The sequence below is a fragment of the Myiozetetes cayanensis genome, unplaced genomic scaffold (assembly GCF_022539395.1).
Source record: "Myiozetetes cayanensis isolate MyiCay16 unplaced genomic scaffold, myiCay2020 scf6-25, whole genome shotgun sequence".
Classification (NCBI taxonomy): Eukaryota; Metazoa; Chordata; class Aves; order Passeriformes; family Tyrannidae; genus Myiozetetes; species Myiozetetes cayanensis.
Window position 1 is genome coordinate 89,959 of NW_026087853.1, and position 24,493 is coordinate 114,451.

General features: G+C 52.5%; 1 protein-coding gene and 1 long non-coding RNA gene across 5 annotated transcripts in view; both read left to right on the plus strand.

Annotated features, from left to right (window-relative positions):
- The first annotated feature begins 1,006 nt into the window (after window positions 1-1,006).
- LOC126650868 (uncharacterized) overlaps window positions 1,007-24,493 on the plus strand; it is an 80,808-nt gene continuing 57,321 nt past the window's right edge. The window contains exon 1 of the long non-coding RNA XR_007631519.1: window positions 1,007-1,138. This is a non-coding gene — a long non-coding RNA (uncharacterized LOC126650868). The remainder of the gene's footprint in view (window positions 1,139-24,493) is intronic.
- FERMT2 (FERM domain containing kindlin 2) overlaps window positions 10,171-24,493 on the plus strand; it is a 52,186-nt gene continuing 37,863 nt past the window's right edge. For 3 of the 4 annotated variants that reach the window (XM_050336118.1, XM_050336120.1, XM_050336121.1), the window contains exon 1: window positions 10,268-10,436. In XM_050336118.1, coding sequence (XP_050192075.1) covers window positions 10,280-10,436 — 157 coding nt within the window. In that variant the 5' untranslated portion in view covers window positions 10,268-10,279. Of the gene's footprint in view, window positions 10,437-24,493 lie in introns of all 4 variants that reach the window. The other variant, XM_050336122.1, reaches the window with a different exon arrangement.

Consider the following 24,493-nt stretch of genomic DNA (forward strand, 5'->3'; position numbering starts at 1 on the left):
ATTCACTTGCTGTGACCACAGGCTGTCTGGGGACAGAAGGTGGCAGTTGTGGTGCCACCTGCCAAAGCCACCTGAGATCCCAGTGCTGCTCCCAGGGCTTGGGTTTGTTCTGTTGCACAGCAGGTCCCTTCTTTCCACCGTCTTTCCCTCCTTCCAGGAGGGACAGGTCATTTACACCCAGCCCTCCACATGGTAACCCCTCCTTGGAGATCCAGGAGTGACTTCTGCAAAATGGTGCCAAATTTCTGTGTGATTTGATGGAAGTTTGGGGCTTTTACTGTGGATTTTTTTTCTTGTTCTTTCCAGTGCTGTTATCGCTGTTCTTTCCTGTCATCACCCAGTGTCATCAAATCCAGTGGGAGATGGAGGAAAAGGAGGCAGAGGTTTATCCCTGCAAGGGATAGAGGTTGGAATAACCCATCCTTGCTCAGCTGGCAGCATCTCCAGTGCCCAAAACACAGTGGAGAGCTGGAAGCAAAGCCTGGCCACTCCACAGCCCTGCAGGGAAGGAAAAGGGACTGGAGGCTTGGAAAAAAATACCCTGGCAGCACAACCTCATGGATTTTGCCTTTTAGAAACAAAACAAAGGAAAAAAAGAAAAGTGGATGTGTCAGGATTTTGGCTGTTGGATGGAGAAGGTGGAGAAGGTGCCAAAAGCCATTGGTGCTTGGTGTGGAGAGCTTTGAGGAGCCAAACAAGGTGATAAATGCCCTGACCCTGTTCATCACTTGACAGGCCAAGATGGGAGAGCAGCAGAGGCCTGGTTTGGGATCCCAAACCTGCCCAGTGCCCCCCACCTACCCCTGAGAAGGCAGAACTGAACCTCCCGCTGGTTGCTTTGGTTCCTGGTTCCCAGGGCTCTCCCTGTGTCCGCAGTGCCCACAGAGCAGCAGCCCCAGCTGAAACCATGGCATCCATCATGGGGAACAACCAACCACCCCCATCATGATAGAAAAGGGGTGCTGGTTTCCCACTGCCAGAGGGCAGGGCTGGATGGGATATTGGGAAGAAATTCCTGACTGTGAGGGTGGGCAGGCCCTGGCACAGGTTGCCCAGAGAAGCTGTGGCTGCCCCTGGATCCCTGGAAGTGTCCAAGGCCAGGTTGGACGGGGCTTGGAGCAACCTGGGCTAGTGGAAGGTGTCCCTGCCCATGGCAGGGAGGTAGAATGAGATGAGCTTTAAATGTCACTTCCAAACCAAACCACCCTGTGATGCTTCAATTCCACGACGTCTCTGCCACCGTGACCTCCTCTCACCCCATACACCTCCCCCCTTCCCATCTCCTTCCCGAGAGCTTCCCCAGGGCCTGCTAAGCCACTTCAGAGCGTTGACCTGATTTTCTCCTCTTCCCTGTGCGTCTCCAGGATGTTTCCTATCATGCTGCCATGGGCCTTGGCTTCTCCTCCCACCCTCCCACGGCCGTGCGCGGCGGCGTCTCGCAGCACATTCCTTCGCTCCGTAATCTCCGGCTTGCTATCTAAGGAGTTGAAGGATATTTCCACCCCAACAGTGCCAGAAAATACTGGCAGCCACCTCCGTCTACCGTCCTCCCGTGCACACATCCAGCCCCACATCGCTCTGATACTCATCCACGTTCAAACAAGCGTCACTGACAGGCAGCACTCGAGGCAGCAGGTTGTTTTCTTTTCTGGCTGGGGTTGTGGGGTTTTTTCCCTCCCCCCTTTTCCAAGCCCCAGCTGGTTCCTGTAGTTTCTTGCCCTGGTGACTGGGTTTGACTCTTCACGCCGAGGGTCTGTGCTGTGCCTGCAGCACCAGAGATGAAAACCCACCACTCACACTTGGCCTCTCTGTTCCCCAGGGAGCAGCAGGTCCAAGATGTTCCTGATCATTGCTGATTCCACCAACATCATCCTGCTGCACCTCAGGAACAATTCCAGACCAGCTTCCTATGGCACTAACTGCAGCAGGGATGAAAGGTCCTGGTCTTCTGGTCACCTCTCTGCTCCCAGCTGGGGATTGTCTCTGGTATTTTTGTTGGTCTGGCAGTGATTTTCTCCCCATCCTGAGGTCTCGGCCACGCACAGCTTGGAGGACACAAGTGGATGAGCATCATTCCAACATGTGGTGGGGTTTGGGGCATCCTCAGTGCTGGAGGACATTTACCTGCACATGGAGACTGTGGCAAGTCCATGCAGGGCAGTAAGCTCAGACCCACCTTTGGAGAGAACACGGAACAACAGAATGGTTTGGAAGATCATCTTGTTTCCAACCTTCTCATCACGGGCAGGGGTGCCACATGAAGCTGGAATGAAGCTGTTGCTCTGTAGATCAGGCAGTAGCTCCAGCATCATTCAGTTTAAACAATGAGCTGCCCAAAGCCTTCAGTGGCCAGAGAAGGTGTGGGAGCCCTGCTGGCACAGCGTGGGCACACAGACCACCCTGGATGCCTGTTTCCTGGCTCAGCTTTAAAACCCTCTGATGGTGGTGATTCTCCTCCCTCTTTCACTCCCTTATATCTAAACAGTCTCCCCAAAGTGATAATCTGAGTTATTTTCTGAGTGATTTGTCAATTGGTTTTGGCCCATCCCTTGTGGAAGGGGGAACAGCACATTTTCTCCCTCTTCCCTCCCTCCCTCTCTAGATAACATCTTCAGGTAGGTAAAAGAGGGTTTATCATCATTCTTTCTTTCTCTAGGATAAAGAGCCTGAATTCTTTCAGCCTTTCCTCATCTGTCCCCCTCCTGTCTCACCAGGATCTGCTGATAAACTGGTAGTGGGGGTCCCCAGTGTCCCTGTTTTGCAGGGCATGTGGGGCTGCACCAGAAACTGTCGGAGCACCACAGCACATTCAGCTGCAGTCCCTGTGTGTCTTCCAGGGACTCACAAATCACCTCAGTTTCATGCTTCAGTGGGATTTTGGGCATTCCCAACATGGTTGCCCATTCCTGGCCGGCTGAGAGCCCACCTCTCCTTCCTAAAGCAGCTGCCAGTGGCTCCCCCAGCTCCGCTCGGGAAGACAAAATTCATCCCACCAGGCTGATTCAATAACACGGGCCTTATTAAACCACCCCGACCTGCTCTGTCTCTGTTTTTTCCAGCACTAACTGCATTAGCACCCCGCCTGCATCCGACCTTTCCGGTGAGGACTGAGGCTGAAAAAGCACAAACCCATCCAGCTGTCTGGGCATCATCCGTCTCCGGCTTCCCCCGGCACAACGGGCTCCCGAACCTGCTCGGGGGGCTGCGGCTACGCGGGCCAACTCGGGTGTCGGAGAGGCAAACGAAAGGTATCAACCCCCTGAATACTGAAATATCGGAAGCTGATTTTCTGATTGATGTTCCCCAAATCCTCTATTCGGCCCGGAACGCTTCAGCCCAGCGCGGAGTCCGAGGCGATCCGCACGGAGGGGCATGGGTGTGACCGGGAAATCTGAGCCCTGTGTCCATTAGGGCACTAACCCTCCTGCTTCCCTGCAGCCTCCCGGTGTTAATTTCCCTGCAGAAGGAAGCCATTTGGGGGTTATTTTTTAACCAGTCCTGCACACAGGGGCTGTTGTGCTTTTCCACCAAGCAAACCGCGCCAGCCATCCCGTGCGTGGTGATCCTGGCTCCAGCAGGGAGCTGCATCCTCAGTGGTCCCAGTCACTGCTGTGTGCCCGGCCTCAGCTTCTCCATCTGTAAAATAGGGAGAAAATTGTTGTAGTTTCCTTGGCTGCAGCCATTTGTACCGGGATAGGATCAGGGAATGTGGATAATCTGTGCCCAGGGAGGCTGGGCTCACACACCCCCCAAACCCAGCAAGAGGAGCCAGGGTACAAAGTCCCAGAATCCTAGAATGGTTTGGGTTGGAAAGGACCTTAAAGCCATCTAGTTCCACCCCTTTTGCATGGGCAGATATACTTGTTTTTGTTAAAAACAAGGTACAAGAGCGGTCTGGGGAGTGCCATGGACACCCAAGAGAAGTGGCTGTAGGGGACGATGCTGAGTCGCTGCCCCTGAACGTGTGACTTGGGGTCTGGGGGAAATCTGGGGGGCTCACACGGCGTGAAAGTGTCCTTCTCCAGCAGGGCTGTGGCCCCAAACACCCCATGGTGTCCCTGTGGCGTCAGAGCTTTGCTCAGGTGCCCCTTTATCACCCAGCTCTCGCAGAGCTCTGACGTTGGAATCGATAAAAACACTCCTTCAGTGCTTTTTGTTCTCCGCCAGCACATGAGCAAAGGCAGCCAAAGCCAGCCAAACATGCTCAGTGCCCTCCTCTCCCTCCTCCTCCTCCTCTTCCTCCTCAGTTTTCCGCAGCAGGGGTGGGATTTATCGGGAGGGTGTGATTTATAGGACAGGTGTGATTTATGGGGCTGCTGCTACACTTGTTTGGCCTTTGGGGCTATGCAGCCTTGGAGAACTCCCTGCACCAGCGTGGCTTGCTTGGAGTCCCTGATTCCTGAGGGTTTGGATGCTTCTGGGAGCTGACAATGGGAATGAAGTGGTGGTGTTTCTGCTGATAGACTCTCCTTCCTTCTGGCCGGGCTTGGGGGCAGTGGACACCCTCCCTGGGGAGCCCAGGGCCGTGTGGCTCCTTCTCAGGATGCCACACGAAGGGGAGGTGTGAGGTTTTGGGGGATAATTGGTCCACAAGTGCGTTCCAACTGCTCTCCACATCTGGGTTTCCCCATTGCCCCGCTCTGAGCTGCTGCTGTTGTATCCCCGGTCATGGGGATGAAGAATAAGCCCACCTCAGAGTGTTTTTAGGGGCTGTGGGGTGGGGACAGGACCCTGGCGCCAGGGTTGGTGGTGCAGGCCAGCGTGGAGCATCCCAGTACCATCCAGAGGGGATTGGCTGGCCCATCCTGGTTTTTTGGGGGGTTTCAGAGCGGGAAAATCATCCCGGTCCTTCCCCACCCTCATGTGCCTTGAGCAGCACTGGACAGCCCGGAGCAAACTCCAGCGCACATCCAGCAGGGGTGGGCGCGGTCCAGCACATCTCAGGGATGCCCCTCGGGTTCCCTAACAAAGCCTGACGGATGAGCTTTGCCTCGCCCTGATAGAGGGAAAACCTGGCCCGGAGCCAGTTTCCCCGGACCGTTGGGGACGGGAGAGCCGGGACTGGAGAGATAACGGGATGTGTCGGTGCCAGGGCTGGGGTGGGGTTGGGGGCGGGGGGTGTTGGTGCTGCAGCACTTGGTGGTGCCGGCTGTGGAGCTGCCACTTCGGAATCACGCAGGACAGGGAGCCAGGGGCAGTTTTCCTCCCCTCCTTCCTGACCTGAGAGACCTGCAGGGTGCTGGGTGCCAGCACGGGGGGCATTCCCACAGCTGCACTTCCCATCAAGTGACTGCCCCAAAAAGGCCTGAATAGAAGCTGTGAAATAATTGATGGTGTGATTTGGGGATTTTTTTTTTTCCCCCCTCCCACTGCTACCCAGTAAATCATTCCCAAATAGATGTTTTCCACTATCTGGCCAGCTCTGCAGATGAATGTCAGATCCATCCAGATGAATTATTTGGGATTTTTGGTGTTTCTTCTTGCTGACTAACAGTGGATAAATGACACTGGGTGTTTCCTCTGACACCCCAGTCACCAACCCCAGGGATGGTGATTGAGTGTTGCGTGACATTTGGGTTTTCTTTGAGCCCCAGTTCCATGGGAGAAATCCAGCCTTCCAGCCTGGACTTTGTATTTGTAGAGGCAAATGAATAGGAGGCCTTCTGGAGGTGGAAAAAAGCCAGAACGGGGGAGGCAGAGGCTCAGAAAAATCTGATGGACAATAGAAAGTGGTTTAATGTGTTGTGTATCATGGGAGCAGAGGGGGTGTGGGAGATGTTTGAACCTTTGGGCTGGATGGAGGCGATGGTCCAACATCCCTGGGGGCTCTGGAGGTGTTTGAAAGGTGGATGGGGAGGGCAGCAGCTGAGTGGGACACGTTCCTGCATCCCTGTGCAGCAGTTACTGCTGGAAGTCATGAGGTGACATTAAGAGTCCAAGGGGAGTGGTACCAAACCCATCCCTGGGGCACAGGTGGCACACAGGAAGATCAGCAAGGGGAGGGGGTCCTAGGAATGCCAGCTGGGAGACACCCAGGCACCAAGCAGGGAGCTGGAAGGATATTTTGCAGCCCTGGGGATCAATCAGATTTTAGGAGAATTTACCTGGGATTTATCCAAATTCTCCATCACATGGATTCAAGTGTTCAGCTAACAGCTCCCTCTGGCTAAAACAGATGTTTTAGGATGCCTTTCAGAAGGACACAAAGTGCAAGGACACTTCTGACCATGGGGACAACCGACCAGAGGATGATTTGAGGCACGTTGCTTTCTTTGTTGGCCAAGGCAAGAGTCACACTTGGTGGAGGTCACTCCTGGCAGCTGGAAACATCAGAAGGAGGTCACTCCTGGCAGCTGGAAACATCACAAGGACATAGAAGAAGGATAAAAGATAAATGACAGCACAGGGATTAATGTCAACAGGAAACTAAGGCCTGACACAGGCTGAGCCAGGAGCTCGGAGTGTTATGAAGAGCTGATTGCTGAGGAAAAAAAACCTCCCAGCCTGAGGCTTCAAGATCTTGATTGAGCCTAATTCCTGGAAAGAAGAGAGAGAAGAGCCCTGCAGCGGGGTTTGCCCTGCAGCACAAGCCTGGCAGGCTGTGGTGCACCACGGGTGATGGCAGGAACCTGCGGCATGGAAATGAGGTGAGGTTTTGTAGCTGCAGGGCAATGAAACCTCGGCTTGACTTACCCAGGGAGGAGGCTCCTCACTCCGGCTTTGTGTCTGTTGCCTGAGTGTAAATAGTTCTTACAGGCTAGGGTTTATTCCAGAGGCTGCCAGGAAAAGCTGTGACTGCCCCATCCCTGGAAGCGTCCAAGGCCAGGTTGGACGGGGCTTGGAGCAACCTGGTCACAGTCACAATGACAATTTAGACTGACTAAACCTGCCCATCTCGAGTGCCTCCTCGAGATCCTCATCGCAAATCTCATCCATCCTTTCATTACAGGGATCCTGGATTAATTCCCTGCACGGGCTGGGTGATGGCACATGTACAACAGGCAGCCGTGATGGTGTCACTGCTCGCTGCACGTGCACTCAGAAAAAGAAAAGGGCCACGTCACGTGGACGTTTCCAAAATGACAAAATCAGGGAAGAACGAATGTGGCTGGGAATAAACAAGGAAGCAGAGTTACCCAGCATGTCTCCTTTGCCAGAAGTGTGACCTTGTCTCTGCTGGGAAATGGTCATTTGTGAAAAGGGAACCTTGGCTACGTCCAGCAGGTGCTTAGAGGTGGAAGGGGATGAGGACACAGAGGGGTTGGATTGAGGTGGTCTTTAAGGTCCCTTCCACCCCAAACCATTCTGTGATTCCATGATTTTGTGAAGCAAAGATCTTGCAAACCCCTCTGTGAGGAGGGAGCGGTACCAGTGGCAGCGGGTTCAGAGGTGCTGGAGACACAAAATGTGCTGGAGGGAATAACAAGCAACTGCATTCCTCCTTCTTGGGCTTTTCTTCTGAAACTTCATCCTTAAGGAAGAACTGCAGACAGGGAATTTCAAGGCCCAGGTGAAGTGGAAAGGGTGACAGGGGCCAAGCAGGGGGTGCCCACTCCAGGTCAGAGCACACTGTGCTTGGACAATTTGAGGGAACAGAGCTTTTTTTGGCATGGAGATTTGGGGGGGATTTCTTTGCCTCTGGAGAGCTGGGAGCTCAGTCCTGCTGCTTTTCCAGCTCCAATCACCCAGTGAAGGCACAAGGCAGAGTTCCATGGCTGGTCACCCTGGGAAGAGCCAGTCCGACCGGCTTGCCTGCAGCACTGGAGCAGCCAAGCAGCAACACCAGTGGGAACAGCAGCTGCTTTCAACAACTGCCCATAAGGGTTTAAAAACCAAAATAAAGGTCACAAAAATAAAGGGGGCAAAACTTATTGAATAGACCCACGTCAGGGAAGTATCTTCTCATCTTCACCCCTGATTTCCTGAGGATGCCCACTGAGCCATGTCATGGGAAAAGTATCCCGGTTTCCACGAAGCAGGGGCAGAAGGATGGGCGGGCTGGAAGCAGCGCTGCGGGCAGGTCTGGTAGGTATCATCCCTGTCCCGATGGAAGTGGCCGCGCGTTTCGGCACCTTATTTGGCTATTGCTGCCCGTGCGGAGCGAGGGCTCGCTGCGAACAGTGGGAAGAGCCCTGGGGATGCTTGGCTGCCTCTGACGCAAGAGCCTCGCCGGTGCATTTTTGACCTTGCTTTGCCTCTCGGCCGGGCGCTGGAGATCGCGGTGCCTCTCCCTCCACACACCCACCGGCCGAGGGAAGGAGCCCCGGGGATGGAAAGGGCAGGGAAGGCGGCTTCCCCGTCCTCAGGGAAAGAGAGAAAAGAGAGACGAGCGGGTTTTAAGGGCAGAAGGAACCGGCAGCCTCCGCTCACGGCTGCAATCAGCTGTACTAAAAGGTTACTCGCTCCGCGGAGCCGTATCCAATTGCATCAGCTGGGAACCTCGTCCAACACGCCGGGCTGAGAGTAACCCTTTCTATTTATTGCCCTATTGTTTGACGCTGGAGGAACACGGAGATACCATCTGGGAAAGCTTTGTTGTTACAGACCGGCTTTCCCCCTGCGCTCCAAAGTCACCCTCTAAGTTACGCTCCATCTCCCAAGTTTGGGGGGATGGAGTGGGGGTGATGCTGACAGGGATTGAGGCCCCAGGAGGATTTGAGGGGGGGAGGTCATTTGCTGCCCGCCCTCCCGCTGTTCAGGGCAGCAGTCACCCAATCTCCTTCTGGCAGCATCAGCCTCGTTAACCCAAATCCTTGGATAAAACCTGTTTTAGTCTGCCTGGAGCAAGCTCAGGAAAGGTTTTATTAGTGCATATGATAAAGGAGAGAAAAGGCCCTTTAGAAATATCTCCACTATAACAGCAAAGTGAAAAGGGGGAAAACTTTACCCATTGAGGGGTTTTGTTGCCTCCACGGCGCCAAAGCAACCTGGTCTAGTGGAAGGTGTCCCTGCCCATGGCAGGGGATTGGAATTGGATGCTCTTCCAGGTCCCTTCCAGCCCATAATTCTACGGTCCTAAAGCTCCCGCTGCCATTCGCTACGTGAGATGCGGGAATGCTGGTCATGGAGCTTTGGGCTGGCGGAGCCATGCCCGAGGCTGCCGGGGAGGGCACGGCTTTGCCGGGATGTGAATTCCCATCGCCCGGCAGAGTGCGGGACACATCCACCTCAAACTGCAGCCCCTTCCGCGCGTCGGTTTTTCAGGAAGCCCGGTTGCCTGGCGGGATGTGTGTATCACTGGGTGGAGAGCTACAGGAAGCGGATAATATTTTTTTTTTCCTCCATTTGTGCCGCTTCAGAGTCTTTTATTTAAAGACAGTTCCCATTTCCCAGATTCACAGATGATGAAGATGGAGGGAGCCAGCCCATCGTCCGGCCTTGGCGCGGGCACGGACTTCTACGCCAAGGTAGGGCTTTGCTGAACGGGAAGGATTTTGCCTACAAATTTGGGGCCAGTGTTAAAAAACACCCTAAAGGGTGCAGAGTGGGCACGGTTGCCGTGTGTGTTCAGGACACCAAGGTTCCAGCGGCCCTAATGGATGCTCTCCTGTCCGGCTCCTGAGTTCCCCAGTTCTGCCTGCCCTGGGATCACTGGCCATGAGCTGAGCCAGGACAAGCTAAGCCAGGATGAGCCCAGCTGGGATGAGCTGAGCAAAGCTAGGCTGGGCAGAGCCGCGCAGAACCAAGCTGGGATGAGCCGAGGCAAGCCAAGCTAGGCTGTGCTGGGCCGGGATGAGCCGGGCTGTGCTCGGCCAGGATGAGCCGGGATGAGCCTGGCTGGGATGAGCCGGGTCGGGCAGAACCGCGCCGGGATAAGCCGGGCCGAGTAAAGTCGAGCCGGGCCGGGCCGAGCCAAGCTGAGTAAAGCGAAGCCCAAGCGGGCCGGGCAGAGCCGGGCCGTGATGATCCCAGCCGGGCCGCCCCCCGGCGATTCCCGGATGTTGGAGCGGCCCCCGCTTGCTCCGTCCTTCGCTTCCATAAAAGGCCAAGGGGCCCGGCAGCGCGGGACGCGTTTTTCCTTTAATTATTATCCCCCTCCTCCTCCTCCCTCCCCTCGCTCCCTCCTCCTCCTGCCGCTCCGCCCGCCCTGCTCCTCCCGCGGCGGCCCCGCAGGCAGCGCTGGGGGCGGCGGGAGCGCGGCACCCCCGTCCCGATCCCGCCCCACCGCGCCCCCAGCCCTCCCCCGGGGCGCGGAGCGGGCACTGCCGGGCCCATCCCGACCGCTGATCCGGATCCCGCTCCGTGCCGGGCGCGGCCGGCGGCGCAGGAGGCCGGGGCCATGGCGCTGGACGGGATCCGCATGCCGGACGGCTGCTACGCCGACGGGACGTGGGAGCTGAGCGTCCATGTCACCGACCTGGGCCGCGACGTCACCCTGCGGGTCACCGGCGAGATCCACATCGGCGGCGTCATGCTGCGCCTCGTCGAGAAGCTCGGTGAGTGCCCCGGGACCCCCCGCCCTGCGCGGCGCCCTGCCCGGCATCTCCCCGGCTCCCAGCGCAGTGCTCCAGCTCCCAGCACTCTGCTCCAGTGCAGGGCTCCAGCTCCCAGCACCCTGCTCCGGTGCAGGGCTCCAGCTCCCAGCACCGTGCTCCAGCTCCCAGCGCCCTGCTCCGGCTCCCAACACCCTGCCCTGTGCAGTGCTCCAGCTCCCAGCACTCTGCTCCAATACTCTACTTTAACTCCCAGCACCCTCTCTCAGTACTGTGCTTAAACTCCCAGCACCCTCCCAGTACGGTGCCTGAGCACCCAGTGCCCTGTCCCAGTACAGTGCCTGAGCACCCTGCTCCAGTACCGTGCTTTGGCTCCCGGTATCCAGCTTTAGCTCCCAGTACGCTGCCCCAGCGTTGTGTTTTAACTCCCAGCTCCCTGTCCCAGTACAGGGCCTGAGCACCCAGTGCTGTGCTCCAGCTCCCAGCACCCTCTCCCAGTACTGTGTTTTGGCCCCAGCGCCCTGCCCGAGCTCCCCAGCACCCTTTCCCAGCAGTGTGCATTATCTCCCAGCACGCCGCTCATCCCCAGGTCCCCACACCCTGCCCTAGCCCCCCATTCCAGCCCCTCTCCCCCTGCTCCCTTCCAGGCTCCCCCCTCTCCCCCTGCTCCTCCTCACCGCCTCGGGCCACAACCAGCCAAACTTTTAACACCCCGGGGCCTCAGCCCCATCCACCAGCTGCTTCACACCCGGGGATTTTGCACAGAGCTAGGAAACAGCTTCACTTTTGGGACGGGGGTGGTGGGGGGTTGGGGGGGTTTATGGGCGCTCTCCGGCTTACAGCGAAAACTTAAACCCCGAAGTTCCGTGCGAGGAAAGCGCTTCCGAGGGCCCCGCTGTGGCCGTGGGGTGATGGGGGGAAGGTGAGGTGGGCGAGGGGGAGTCTTGGGGACACCCCTGGACAAAGGGCCCGCTTGTGCGGGGCTCGTGGGAACGCGGCGGAGGAGCCTCCGGGGCGAAAAGCGGGGAGCTCCGGAGCCTTCCCCCCGCCCCCCCTCCTCCCTTGTTCCCTTTATCGGCGCTTTATGGCTCGGGCGTGTTTACCTAGCGGTGGAGCCCGGCGCTGATGGCTGTAATTGCTCAAATAAAATATTAATTGCGAGGTCCCGCGCGTGCCTGCGGCCGTGGGAGTAGCGGAGCTGTCAGCTGCGCCGGCAGGTCCCGCTCCGCTGCTCCTGCGGCTTCTTCTCCAACCCAACCCCCATCCCGGTCTCCCCTCCCCTCGTGCTTAGGTTTTGATTTATTAATTATCTGAAGTTGCAGGAAGGAAGAGACGGATATAAATACGCTCCTTTCGGGAGGAAGCGCGAGCGCTCGCATCAAAGAGTCTCGTGCTGGAGTTGTGTGGTCTGAACTCTCCGAAAAGTTGATTTTGTTTGGTTTTTTATTTTGTTTTGCTTTGTTTTTACTTCGGTGCTGGAGCTGCAGAAAGTTTTGCTGGAGTTGAGCGCTCAGGGAAAAACCAAACCAAACCAAAAACAAACAAACAAAACAAACCAGCTTTCTAGAAATGATAAAAAAAAATCCACCCATGAATGAACAAGCGACGCTCCCCCTCGGTGTGGAGCCGCCGAAGCAGAGGGAAAGCCAGGCATGTGCACGGGGCCGGAGCCCAGCGAGGACCTAAATTAGCTCCTGACGTAATGCACCTCCCCCACCCCCCAAATGTTTGCCCGGATCCTCTCCACTTGTTAAATTAGGGATTGTATTAGAGGGAAGGAATGCAGCGGCCGCAGCGCCGGGGGAGAGGGGATGGTGCTCCCCAGGGGGCTCAGCCCCGGCGCTCCCCTCCCCGGGATGGTCAGGACCCGTGGATATTCCGGCTGTGGCCTTCCCTTTCCCCTTGGCTTTTGTCGCCCAGCCAAGCTATACGTATTTAGTTCCTTTTAATCTCCCTGCGTGTCAGCTCTTCCAGCCCTCTCATTATTTTTATGGCTCTTCTTTGAGCTCCTGCCAGTTTATCGGGGTCGGGCTTAGCGGAGCGGGGTGGGATGGGACTCGCTCCTTGTCCTCCCGTGCTCCTCAATGCCTTCCTTCATCCAGCCCCTGCGCTGCCTCGTCTCCACATAAATTAATTTTGCAATTTTTCCACGTTGAAACCCTTCCCCTGCGTTTTTAACCTGTTCCTCCCCGCCGTTCCTCTGTCCCTGCCGCTGTTTATTTCCTTACTTTAACAACTCCCAACATTAAAAAAATTACTCATCTCTTGCCAAACAGATTTTTGCTGCGAGTTTTAAAGGAAATTTCCTAAAAATAAAGCTGCCCTGCAGTTCTGGGTTTCCCTGTGGGATCCCCAATGAACTTAAACATTGCAGGGGGAGGAGGGAAGGGGGGAGTCTGTGCCTTGGGCAGGGGTTTGCCTGCTCCATCTCTTCGGACAAATCCTATAGATTTTGTGCTGCCAGAGGGCAGGGAAAGGAGATTCCTATGGCCTGTCGTGGAGTTTCACTGAAGTTTTGGACATTGCTGAGAATTTGCAGGCAGGCTCTGGTTGTGGGATGCTGGTAGGAGCTCTTCAGCCATTAGTGAGTAGCGGGGAAAAATGCCTCCCCTCCTCCCAGCAGCGAGGAGAGCTTGGAAAAAGGAAGAATCTAGATTTACATCAGTGTTTTCTGATGCTTGTAGGATTGCAGTAAATGCCTCTTTTTTCCTTGGGGAGAGTTGGGATGAAACAGGAACACAGCAAAGTCTCTCCTCCTTAACTGTGAGGCTGCAGGTATCCATAAATCCCATGGACTCGGTGCCTGCCTGCGCAGAGCGGCTGCGGTCGGACTGTTTGGGAATAGGCAATTAAAATCTGTCGCTAATGCAGGCAGGGATTGGAAAAAGCCCAAGCAGCAGATAGGGATTCTGGTTACTCAAGTGAATTGCAATGACCTGTTGGCTCCCCTGTTATTCATCACCCGCTGGATTAAGCCACTTCGTTAATTGAGCCGTGCCAAGTTCTTGGCAAAGTCATCCCTGAAAAATAGGGGAAAAAACTGCTGAGGTTTCAAGAGCAGTAGCATTTAGTTGCTCCACACGGGTTGGGGTCTGTACTGGAAACTCCTGGTGCTCACCCAGGGTTTTTTAGGAATTCTGCCACTATTGACTTACAAACAAACAAAAAAAAATATTAAAAAAGAGGCTTAAAATCACTGGGAGCAGAGGAAGGAAGGAAGTGAACGCAGCTTATTGTTGTTGTCAACTTAAGGCTGTTTAAAACACATGGAAGAAAAAAAAATCCCGCTGTTTCTAAATGTGCTTGGGAGGAGCTCTGTGGGCTATATGGAATTCTGTGGGATATATGGGTTTAGGGGATGCTCTGTATGGTCGTGGGAATAAAAGAATAGCTGACAGAAATAGGGCAGGGGGGACAAATGGTGTCTGGCAGAGGAGCAGCTTAAGACAGATGACCTAAATGTGCACTGAGCAGATTCAGAAGGTCTGTGGATGGAAGTTTTGTGATGGAAATGTGGATTTCTCTCCAGGATTCTTCTACAGGCAGTGTAGGGGTGGCAGCCAGCTCCAGTTCTGGGGGCTTGCTGGGAGCACTGGGAGAGGACTGAGCATCTTTAGGGAGTTTGTACCTGAGGAAGAGAGATAAGTGAATGAAAAAAACCCATCTAGGTTTAGAATGAGAGCAATCCTTCTGACCAAAAGGTGTTTGGGAGGTGCTGCCCTGTGGCAAGGTGACATCCCTGTCTTATTGAGGTGGGATGGGCAGGAGGGCTGACATGGATACAAAGCAAACCCTCTGCCCTGAAAGAGAGTGGCTGATAATGGTAGGCATTAAGTGATGACATCTCCTAAGGCCTTGGGTTTTTTTGTGAATCACAGCTTGGATAAGGGTTTGGGCAACTGGTTTAACCTCCATTGTTCCCTTTGGCAGCTCCTCTGATATCTCCTTTCCATCACTTGGGAGAGGGCGGGATGTCACCTGAGGATTGGCACAGGAGTTGTCGAGTACAAAGTGTTTTGGTTGCAGCACTTCAAGCTCTTTCTTTCTCCAGTTTTAGTCTGCAAATGTGCCTGGGGTTCACCCCAGGGGCTCTTTTCAGCATCAAATGGACTTTGCTGTGTTATCTTTCAAGGATGTCAGCTCTACTCCTGGCAAGATCAATTATAAATATTAGTGTTCTTCTCCCTGTGAAGTCTCCTTTCCTTAATGGACCCCTGAAAGGGTTGTGAATAAAACACCAGCAAAGTGCAGCGTCACTGATTTGCCCAGGTTTGTGTTTGAGGTCTTGCAGTGCTTATAAACACTCCAAGCCCTCGTGAGAGTTGCTGGGGAAATTCTTTGCCTTTAAACTGGAATGAACTCCTTGCAACAGCTTAAGGCTATGAGAGAGAGAAATGCAGAGTCCTTGTCCCAGCTCAGGTCTGTTGTAAACACAAGGCAGGATGAGGCTGCAGGGCTTGTCTTGCAGGTGGCTTGCTCCTTGTGCTTTGGACTTTGCTGGAATGCTGCATCCAGCTCTGGGGTCTCCAGCGCAGGAAGGACATGGACCTGTTGGAGCATGTCCAGAGGAGGCCACAAGGATGCTCTGAGGGCTGGAGCCCCTCTGCTCTGGAGCCAGGCTGGGAGAGCTGGGGGTGTTCACCTGGAGAAGAGAGAATAGACCTGAGAGCTCCTTCCAGTGCCTAAAGGGACTCCAGGAGAGCTGGAGAGGGACTGGGGACAAGGGTCTGAAGTGCCAGGATAAGGGGGAATGGCTTCCCACTGCCAGAGGGCAGGGTTAGATGGGATATTGGGAAGGAATTGTTGGCTGGGAGGGTGGTGAGGCCCTGGCACAGGTTGCCCAGAGAAGCTGTGGCTGCCCCTGGATCCCTGGGAAGTGTCCAAGGCCAGGTTGGACAGGGCTTGGAGCCACCTGGGCTAGTGGAAGATGTCCCTGCCTGTGGCAGGGGGTTGGAACTTGGTGATCTTTAAGGTCCCTTCCAACCCAAACCATTCCATGGTTGTATGATGGTAGCCACGCTTTCCAAAATTACTGATCTGATCATCAGTACTCGGTGCCAGGCACCTTCACTTGCGAGCTCTGCAGCTGCTCAGCTGTCCACCAGTTGTCAGAGGAGACGAGAGGGATGCCTCCCTTCAGTAAGAGCACTCAGTCACTCCTCAGTGTTGCTCTTCAAGCGCGAGATGTTCACGAGAGGGCTCTGAGGGCCCTTCAGTCCGCCGGGAGCTGTTTGTGTTCCCCCCAGGCTGGGTGGTGAGAGCTTGTCTGGAATAACGTGATAAATGGGGGTGGTGTTTGCTGCTGGGGGTGGCTCGGGCTGCTGTGGTTTGTGCAGGCAGGACTCCTCTGATGCTCCACACTGACCCCGCTCCAGATTCCCCTGGAAAACTTCTTCCTGAGCTTTTGAACAGCAGAACTTACACTGCCAGTGGTGGGTGGGATGGGGTGGGATCTGAGACTCTGCTGAGCACCAAAGTCCCCCTGATTCAGAAGCAGGCAGGATTCTGGGCCTTTTTGAGTTGGAATTGGTACCCTGGAAGCTGCTGGATGCTGCCCAGCAGGGATGCTCCCAGCAGAGATGCTCCCACTTCAGCAGCATCCTCAGGGAGGCCCGCTAACATGCGCTGCGTTTCCACACTGGCACTTGATTAAGACCTTTTCTAGTGGCCTGTGCTGAATCCTCATCGTCCAAATAACACATTTTTAGTGACATTTAGTGACGTGCCAGCGCCTGTTAACACACACTCTGCCCATTCACAGTGATCCTTGCGGGGCCGGCTTGTTGCTTTACATCCAACTTTGGGCTCCAGGAAGCCTCTGCTTAGGCTCACACCAAACTGCAAGATCATGGCTCAGATAATGTCCTCTTTGTGAGCCTGAGTGGGATATTCAGCTGAACTGCCAAAGACCAGAGGAATTCGGGGTGGGGGGGGAGGTAAGAGCCGTATAGAGGCATTTAGAATGGCGACGACTCTTAAAGAGCAAAAAATAAAATTAGATTTTATTTTTATTTTATTTTTTAAAAATTTCTGTTGCTATATAATGATATATTTATTTCTGATTTGGCTTGAGAGAGCCCGGCCAAAGACAGGGATCCTGCTCGGAGGGGAAGGAGAGCGGGGCGGGAGGCGGTGGCGGCGTTCCCGCGGATACCAGAGCCTGGCTTTGTCGTACCACAGACAGGAAATTGTTGGGTTTGCTGCTCCCACCCAGCCCAAATCAGTAGTTTCCTCTTCCAGCTCCCTCAGGTTTCGATTTGACGTAAGGCACGCGGGGAAGCTGAGTCCACGTCACTCTAAAGGGAGCTAAAAACCATGGAAATCACCACATTCACACACTTCCCTTTTTTGTTGTTGTTGTGGTTTTCTTTTTCTTTGGTTTTTTTTCCCTGTTCCTTTCGTTTTCCCCACTGTTCCCCTTGTGTTTGTGTTCAGGGCTTGTGTTTTGACCAGGCATTTGGATGTGTCTCTCTCAACCATAGAAAAACTGAAATTGTATTCAAAACAGAATGCCTGGAAGTGTTCAAGGCCAGGTTGGAGGAGGCTTTGAGAAACCTGGGCTGGTGGAAGGTGTCCTAGCCCATTGCAGGGGGTTGGAATGAGGTGGTCCTTAAGGTCCCTTCCAGCCCAAACCATTCTGAGACTCAATGATTCAGCAAACTCAGGCACCTGGATTTTAACCCTTGGTCTTTGATGGGATAGAAAAAAAGGATAACTACATGGAATTGTGGATGTGGGGAGTGTTTACTGAGTTGGGAAAGGCAGGAGGGAGTATTTGCACTGCAAACTTTGGTTGTTTCAACATCACAGGTTTCACCGACACCGCCGGCTCCTGGTTTGGCTGTTTGGAGGATTTTTTTTTTTAGTGGTGGTTTTTCTCACAGACAAGGGGAAGGAAGGAGATTTACAGCCCTGGTGGAGCTCTTGGCACTTCAGCCCAGCATCAAACCCTGGGCAGGTTAGGGAGAAGAGTCTTTCAGTGCTAAAACATCTTAGAGAAGCTGCGTTTCTTTGTTCTCGTTCTGAAATGTGAATTAACTGATTGCTTAGAAAAGGGCAGAGAAACAAAACGGAGCAAAACTCAGCTAGTGAGATTCAGTTCTGAGTGCTCTTGGTGGCTCTCAGGGTTTTCAGGTGTATAATTTGAAAAAAATGACTGAGAACCCCAAATTCCAGCTGAACAGAGTAATGATGAGCAGAGTTGCTGTAACTTAGTTTTCTTGCCCAGTTTTGCTTTTGACACATTGATCTTGCTGTCCAGGCGTGGGTTTCCACCAGGTAGAACTGATGGGAAAGGGGATAAGAAGTGCCCAGAAAACCAAAAGGAAGCCTTTTTGTTTTCTGATTTTTTATTATTTTTGCAGAACTGCTCTCCTCAGTTTTTCTTGCACTCAGCCATTTCCCAACGAGGTTGCAACACCTCTGGGTGCAGCTCACACTCTGTGGCCAGTCGGATATGAACCTCTTTTGGGAGCTCTGTGCATGGCACATCCCTGTGTCAGCACTGATCCCTCTCTTCCAGACCAGGTGGGATCTTGGAGACCCCCAATTTTTGGCAAAATGTTGCTGAATTTGGCCAACAGGCTGAGAATAGCACATAAAAACAAAGCCTGATTAAACCTTCCCCTTGATAATCTCAGCTGATTTTCAGCTTGCAGCACAGCTCGACAGCAACCCAAAAATCCATCTTGCCAATTATTGCATTTTAAATCTCTTCCCAGCCCATTATACGTGCTTGTTTGGTGGTTGTTTTCTCTATTTTCCCCTCCTCCCTGCAGGCAGATGTACTTTTGGAAGGGTTAATTGCTGAAACTCCAAACTCAATTAGAAAGTCTGTGCTTTATGAAATTGCCTGGAAGGAGCTCTGTCGCCTCTTGCTCAGCTTCCCTTCCTCGCTGATGCTGCACAGAGCTTTGCTCGACACCGTGTCCAGCTCCAGAGCATCTGCAGCAGGAATTGTCCCCACTGCCATCCCTCACGTCCTGCCCTGCAGCTTTAGTGCCTGGACTGGGGCTCAGGTAGACCCAAGGTCAAGCTCAGAGGTGTTAAAAGCCTTAAAAGTGTGTGTTGTGTTCATCAGTGAGCTTGGGCCAACAGGCGGAAATTTAAAATGATCACAGAACGACAGACTGGTTTGGGTTGGGAGGGATATTAAAGGTCACCAAGTTCCACCCCCTGCCATGGGACACCTTCCACCAGCCCAGGTTGCTCCAAGCCCCGTCCAACCTGGCATTGAACACTTCCAGGGATGCAGGGGCAGCCACAGCTTCTCTGGGCAACCTGTGCCAGGGCCTTGTCCTGGAGACCAGGATCCCATCTGGATCTGCAGGAGAGGGACCAACGCTGGCTCACAGGTTTGGGGTGGAATGATGCTGCCCCAGGGCATCCTGAGGGATCCTGGGGGCTCAAACCCTCACTTTCCAGGGGATTAGGCTTTAACCAGAGATTGTTAAGGCACTTGGGGAGTTGCCTGGTGAGAGGTTGGGAGTTCAGGTTGCCCATGGTTCTGCTTCATCTGCCTTATGTGTCCATCCTGATCCACGTTGTCCTCTGGCTCCGCTACTGGGAATGATGTCTTGGCAGGGACCAGCTGCCTATGGCACATTCCTTGGGGATGAGTCAGGACTGCAGCCTGCTGTCACCACCACCCTGGGACACTTGTCCTTTTTGGAGAGGGAAGGAAGCCTGGTGCAGGGTTGGAGGGTGAGGGAGGCTGAGCTGGTTGTCAAGGCAGATGAGTGCTCCCTGGAGAAGTGGTTTTCCTTCCTTCCTTCCTCTGCTGCTGCATTTGTGTCCGATGCTTCCGATTTTGTGCTGGATGAATCATGGAAACCACCTTCCTTAATTGAGTTTTCTGCCATTTCTCACGATTCCATGGAGGCTGGAGCAGCCAGTGAAAGGGAGTGTGTGTGTGTGTGTGGGGGGGGGAACAGTCGGTAAAATCAGGTTGTAAGGAACCTGTTTCAAAAAAATTAAATTAAAAAAATATTAGTCCACCTTTGCTTTCCTTTATTCCCTTCCGTAGAAAAATGAGCAGTCCGAATTTCTCTGGGGTGCTGGGGCAGGGATTTAAAGGAGTTTTGCACTGGCAAAGACCCTCCTGAGCCCTTCAGTGCTGGGGGTGTTGGGGAGCTGAGGTGACTCCAGCTTTTGACTCCTCTGGAGGGTTTCCTGGCATTCCAGCTGGGTTCAGCATCGCTGGAAAACTTCTCTCCCTGCTCAGGGGTTTAAACAGGGTTGGGTATGGCTGTGCAAGCATTTAAATGTCTGAACAGCTAAAAATTACAGGGAACACTTTACAGGGAGTCTTGATGCCCTGTCCCTGGAAGTGTTCCAGGCCAGTCTGGATGGGGCTTGGAGCAACGGGGCCTAGTGGAAGGTGTCCCTGCCCATGGCAGGGGGTGGAATGAGATGGGCTTTTAAAGTCCCTTCCAACCCAAACCATTCTGGGATTCTGTGATATGTGTATAATAAGTGTATTTGTTTTACACCTGTGGTATCCCACAGACACAAGAAGGGGATTTTGCTGTTCTTCCCACAGGCCAGTGGATGTTCAGGGTGAGGGTGCTGGTGGGTGAGACCAGCATGAGATAAATCAATTCAGCCTGAGGAGGAGGAGATACTCGTGTTTCAATACTCACAGTGCAAGGAGGAGATTCTGTGGGGGCACCTTAATGAATCAAACTTCCAAGTTAGTAAATTCAGTCCAAGTTAGGAAATTTCCAAGTGCCGGTTGAGTCATCCTGTTACCACTGAAAAGAGCTTCCTTCCTAGAGTTTACTTTAGAAAAACAGTAACTTTCAGGCCTGTTGGGATTTGCTCTTTTCCCTGAAGCCTGTGTGTGGACCTGGCTCTGGAAGAGATGCTCCAAAGCTCGGCGTCCCATGGATTGAGCATCTCAAGCACAGCCCTACCCTGGCAAGGGGCAGCGTTTCGGGGATGTTTGGGTTTGATGTATCAGCTCTTCAGTGCTTCAGTTCCCACCCCTGCCTCATCAAGACATGGACTTTCCATTGCCAGCCTCGCTTAGAATCCCAATGAAAGGCCACTTCTTCTCCCGGCACGTCCCCTCATTAGCGGGAGACGCTCCGTAATTCTCCTGAGCAAGGACACATGGAACATCCACACGCAGTGTTGCATCCCAATGTGCTCAGTGTCCTCTCCACAGGCTTTTTTCCTCCCCCTCCTCTTTTTTTTTTTCCTTGCTCTTGAATCTCTGGGACAACACGGGGCCTCTGACGTCGGGACTCACGGTGGCGATCCATGAACGTGTTCCCTGGCACGCCGGGACGAGAGGGAGGTCTCCTGCACTGGGTCGTGCTCATGGAATCCCAGCGTTGGGAACAAGGCTCCTTTTGTCCATGGCTCTTTTTTTTTTTTTTTTTTTTAATAAGTCAAACCATTTTTCATGCGAGAAAACAATTCTTCTTCAATTTGAATTCCAGCACAGGTCCACCCTATTTTGGGCACCTCCGTGGGGGTGCGTGTGGATGATCTCCTGAACGCTTTGTTTTCCTGAAAATAAAGAAGGGCAGATAGGGATAGGACGAGGGGGAGTGGTTTTAAACTGAAAGAGGGGAGATTTTTTTCATTTCTGTTGCAAACACAAGGCAGGATGAGGCTGCAGGGCTTGTCTTGCAGGTAATTTGCTCCCTGTGCTTTGGACTTTGCTGGAATGCTGCATCCAGCTCTGGGGTCTTCAGCACAGGAAGAACATGGACCTGTTGGAGCAAGTCCAGAGGAGGCCATGGGGATGCTCTGAGGGCTGGAGCCCCTCTGCTCTGGAGCCAGGCTGGGAGAGCTGGGGGTGTTCACCTGGAGAAGGGAAGGCTCCAGGGAGACCTGAGAGCCCCTTCCAGTGCCTAAAGGGGCTCCAGGAGAGCTGGAGAGGGACTGGGGACAAGGGATGGATAAGGGGGAATGGCTTCCCACTGCCAGAGGGCAGGGTTAAATGGGATATTGGGAAGGAATTCCTGGCTGTGAGGGTGGTGAGGCCCTGGCACAGGTTGTCCAGAGAAGCTGTGGCTGCCCCTGGATCCCTGGAAGTGTCCAAGGCCAAGGTTGGACAGGGCTTGGAGCAACCTGGGCTGGTGGAAGGTGTCCCTGCCCATGGCAGGAGTTGGAACTTGGTGATCTTTAAGGTCCCTTCCAACCCAAACCGTTCCATGACTGCCTGAAAGCAGTGCTGATAGCTGCCCATGGTGGCAGCCACAGGAGAATTTGAGGTTCCACTTTGTGTTTACCCATGGATAAAAGCCCTTCTGCGGGTGGTTGCTGCAGGGTGGCTGCTGTGGATTGTATTTTCCCCAGCATGTGTCACACACATATGGGAGATGGCATTTAAAACCCCTCTTAACTCCCATTAGCACCGGGAGCATCAGCTTGTCGTGGCTACAGCTTTATTACACCAGTCTGATAATAATTTTATAGGCTGTTTATCTCCCTCTTTCAAAGTATCATTTTTCAAGAGCCGTGACCAAGGGCTGGGAGGATTTTTGTTCCATTTTGAACTTTGCTCTGCAATTTAAATCCCTGTTGGGGGGTGGAGGGGGCTCTAGTCCAGTGCACTCCATACCCCAAAAGACTCATATCTTCATTAAATTGTAGATTCTGCCCCAAGACAGAGACTGTCACCCAGCAAAACACATCAGCAATTCTGTTGGACTCAAGATAAATGGAAATAGCTCTGGTTTAATGTGTTTTTTTTCTCCATAATTATCGTGGAAGGAGTGGCTTTGGCATGTTTAAAGGAATCTGGGTTTCCAGAGGTCAGTGGGAGCAGCAAGAAGGCTGGAGGGAGCCTTCCTTGGGAGCAGTAGGTTCAGCAATGCAGATGTGTGTGTGTATGTACAGATACATTTATAAAATATGTAGTTATATGAAATAAATACATGGGCAAATATATATATAAAATATAATTTTTTTAGATATATATGCAATGAAAAATCTCCAGCATCTTTGGGACCATCATCAGCTCTCTTGGCTGTCTCTTGGCTGGGCCAGGAGTTGGACTTGATGATCCTTGTGGATTCCTGGATCCCTTCCCTCCCTTCCCCTCTTTTGTTGGTGCTGTGAAGTTGTGCCCTCACCCCTCATGGACACATGGAAAAGGAAAACCCACCAGGGCAACCAGAGGAGGTTCTCTGCAATTATTTTTAGTGGTTGATTTCCCTTTGTTTCACTTGTAGTCTTAATTTTTCCTCTCCTTTTCAAGTTTTTAAATGTTTTTTCCCTTGTTTTCCGTGCATGGTGGCCAGGCACTGCATCCCTAGGGAACAGGAGATGGAAGAGAGGGTCCATCCCACCCCTGAGCTCACCCAGGGCACTTCCCAGCTATTTCTGGCTGGAAGTCTCTTCTTTGAAGGACTTTTTCTCCCCCTCCAGCTTCCCAGGAGGGGTGTGGATCCAGCCAACACCCAGCCTCTGGCTTGGAGAGCTCCTGGCAACTCCTTGGAGTTGGGAGTGCAGCACTGAGGTGTTATCAGGAGGAATTTGAGCTTAAAGGTACTTGAACACCCCTCTTGAGCTGTCAGCAGCCTGCACTCAGGTCCACATCTGTATTTTTTCAATTAAATGTGGATTTCATATTAATTTTTAAATTAAAAAAAAATTTTTAAAAAATTATGGCAACCACTTTTTTAAATTATTATTATTTTCTTATAAAAACCCTTGGGCAGTTTCAGCCCCTCTGCACCAACCTCATTGAAAAGCTCAAAATGTTGGGAGTTGTTTTTTATTTCCTAGGTAGATTATCAGGTAAAAATTCACTTTTTGCAGGCAGAAGTGCCTGGCTTGTGAGTTGGTTTGAGTCCTTGCACTGGGTCTTGGATATACAGCATTTATATATGTGTATATGACATATATCTGCACATTTATTTTATATATGCACACATTTTGTGTGTTTATATATTATGTGTGCACATAGTTTGGTTTTGTCTATATTATATGTGCATATATGTTATATATGTGTGTATATATGGTGTAAATGTATATATGTGTGTGTTTACATGCCTAATATTTAAATATATATGTGTAATTGTGATATATTATTTATAATTATAATATATAATATAAAACATATACATAGTGTGTCTAATCTTTATAACATCCATTTTATGTTATATATATAAATATATATATGTAAATATTAGGCATATAAACATACACATCACGTGTATATACATATAAAAATGTATATAAATAAAAAAATTTGAGGGATGTTGTAATGGAAAGCCATTTTTCCATGTCAACTTCCCAAGTGGTACTAGACCAGAGCAGGGATAATCCCCATCAAACCCACCTCTGGTGCTCACACATCATTTGGAAAGGGCCAGGGCCAGCGAATTCAGCTCCTGTGGAAAAACACCCAGTGGGATGGGTGGCCTTTGGCTCTGCCATGTTTTGTTCCGGAGGAGGAGGAGGATCCTTTGGGATGGCTCCTGTGGGAACGCTGAGGACTTGAATCCTGTTGCTCTAAAAGCCATCATTTATAATTAAGGAATGAGCTGAAACCTCTGCTGTGGCTGCATCCACTGATGCTCTGAAGGTGGAGAGCACTGCAGGCAAGCCAGCTGCAGCTGCAAACCTTTTGTCTCCAAGAATCCGTCAGAAATCCATGATCCAGCCCAGACAGGCCTGCAGAATTCCCTCTGTACCCACTCAAGCTCGTGCAGGAGATTTTTAGTCATCTGTCTCCAGTGTTAATGCGATGGAGGGGTGTTTGTAGGCTCTTTGCTCTCCTGTGGATTTAATCCTGGATGTGTGTGTGAAAAGGAATCTGGTCCTATCCCACAGAAGCCTTTCCCAAAGGTGGATTCCACCCTAACCCTCCAGATACCCATCCTGTGGGGTTTAACTGCGCACCGGGGATGGGGGGGAAAAAAGAGATTTATTCAGTGTATCAGGGCTCTGTTGTCCTGATGGAGTGCAGGGAAGGAGAGCCCATCTGCAGTAGGGGATATCCCAAAATAACAAGGAAAATACAGTGTTTATACAACGCTGGAGACTTGTATACTACTGCTGCTGAGCCCTAAGCTCGCCCGGAGAGCTGCCAAGCGTCG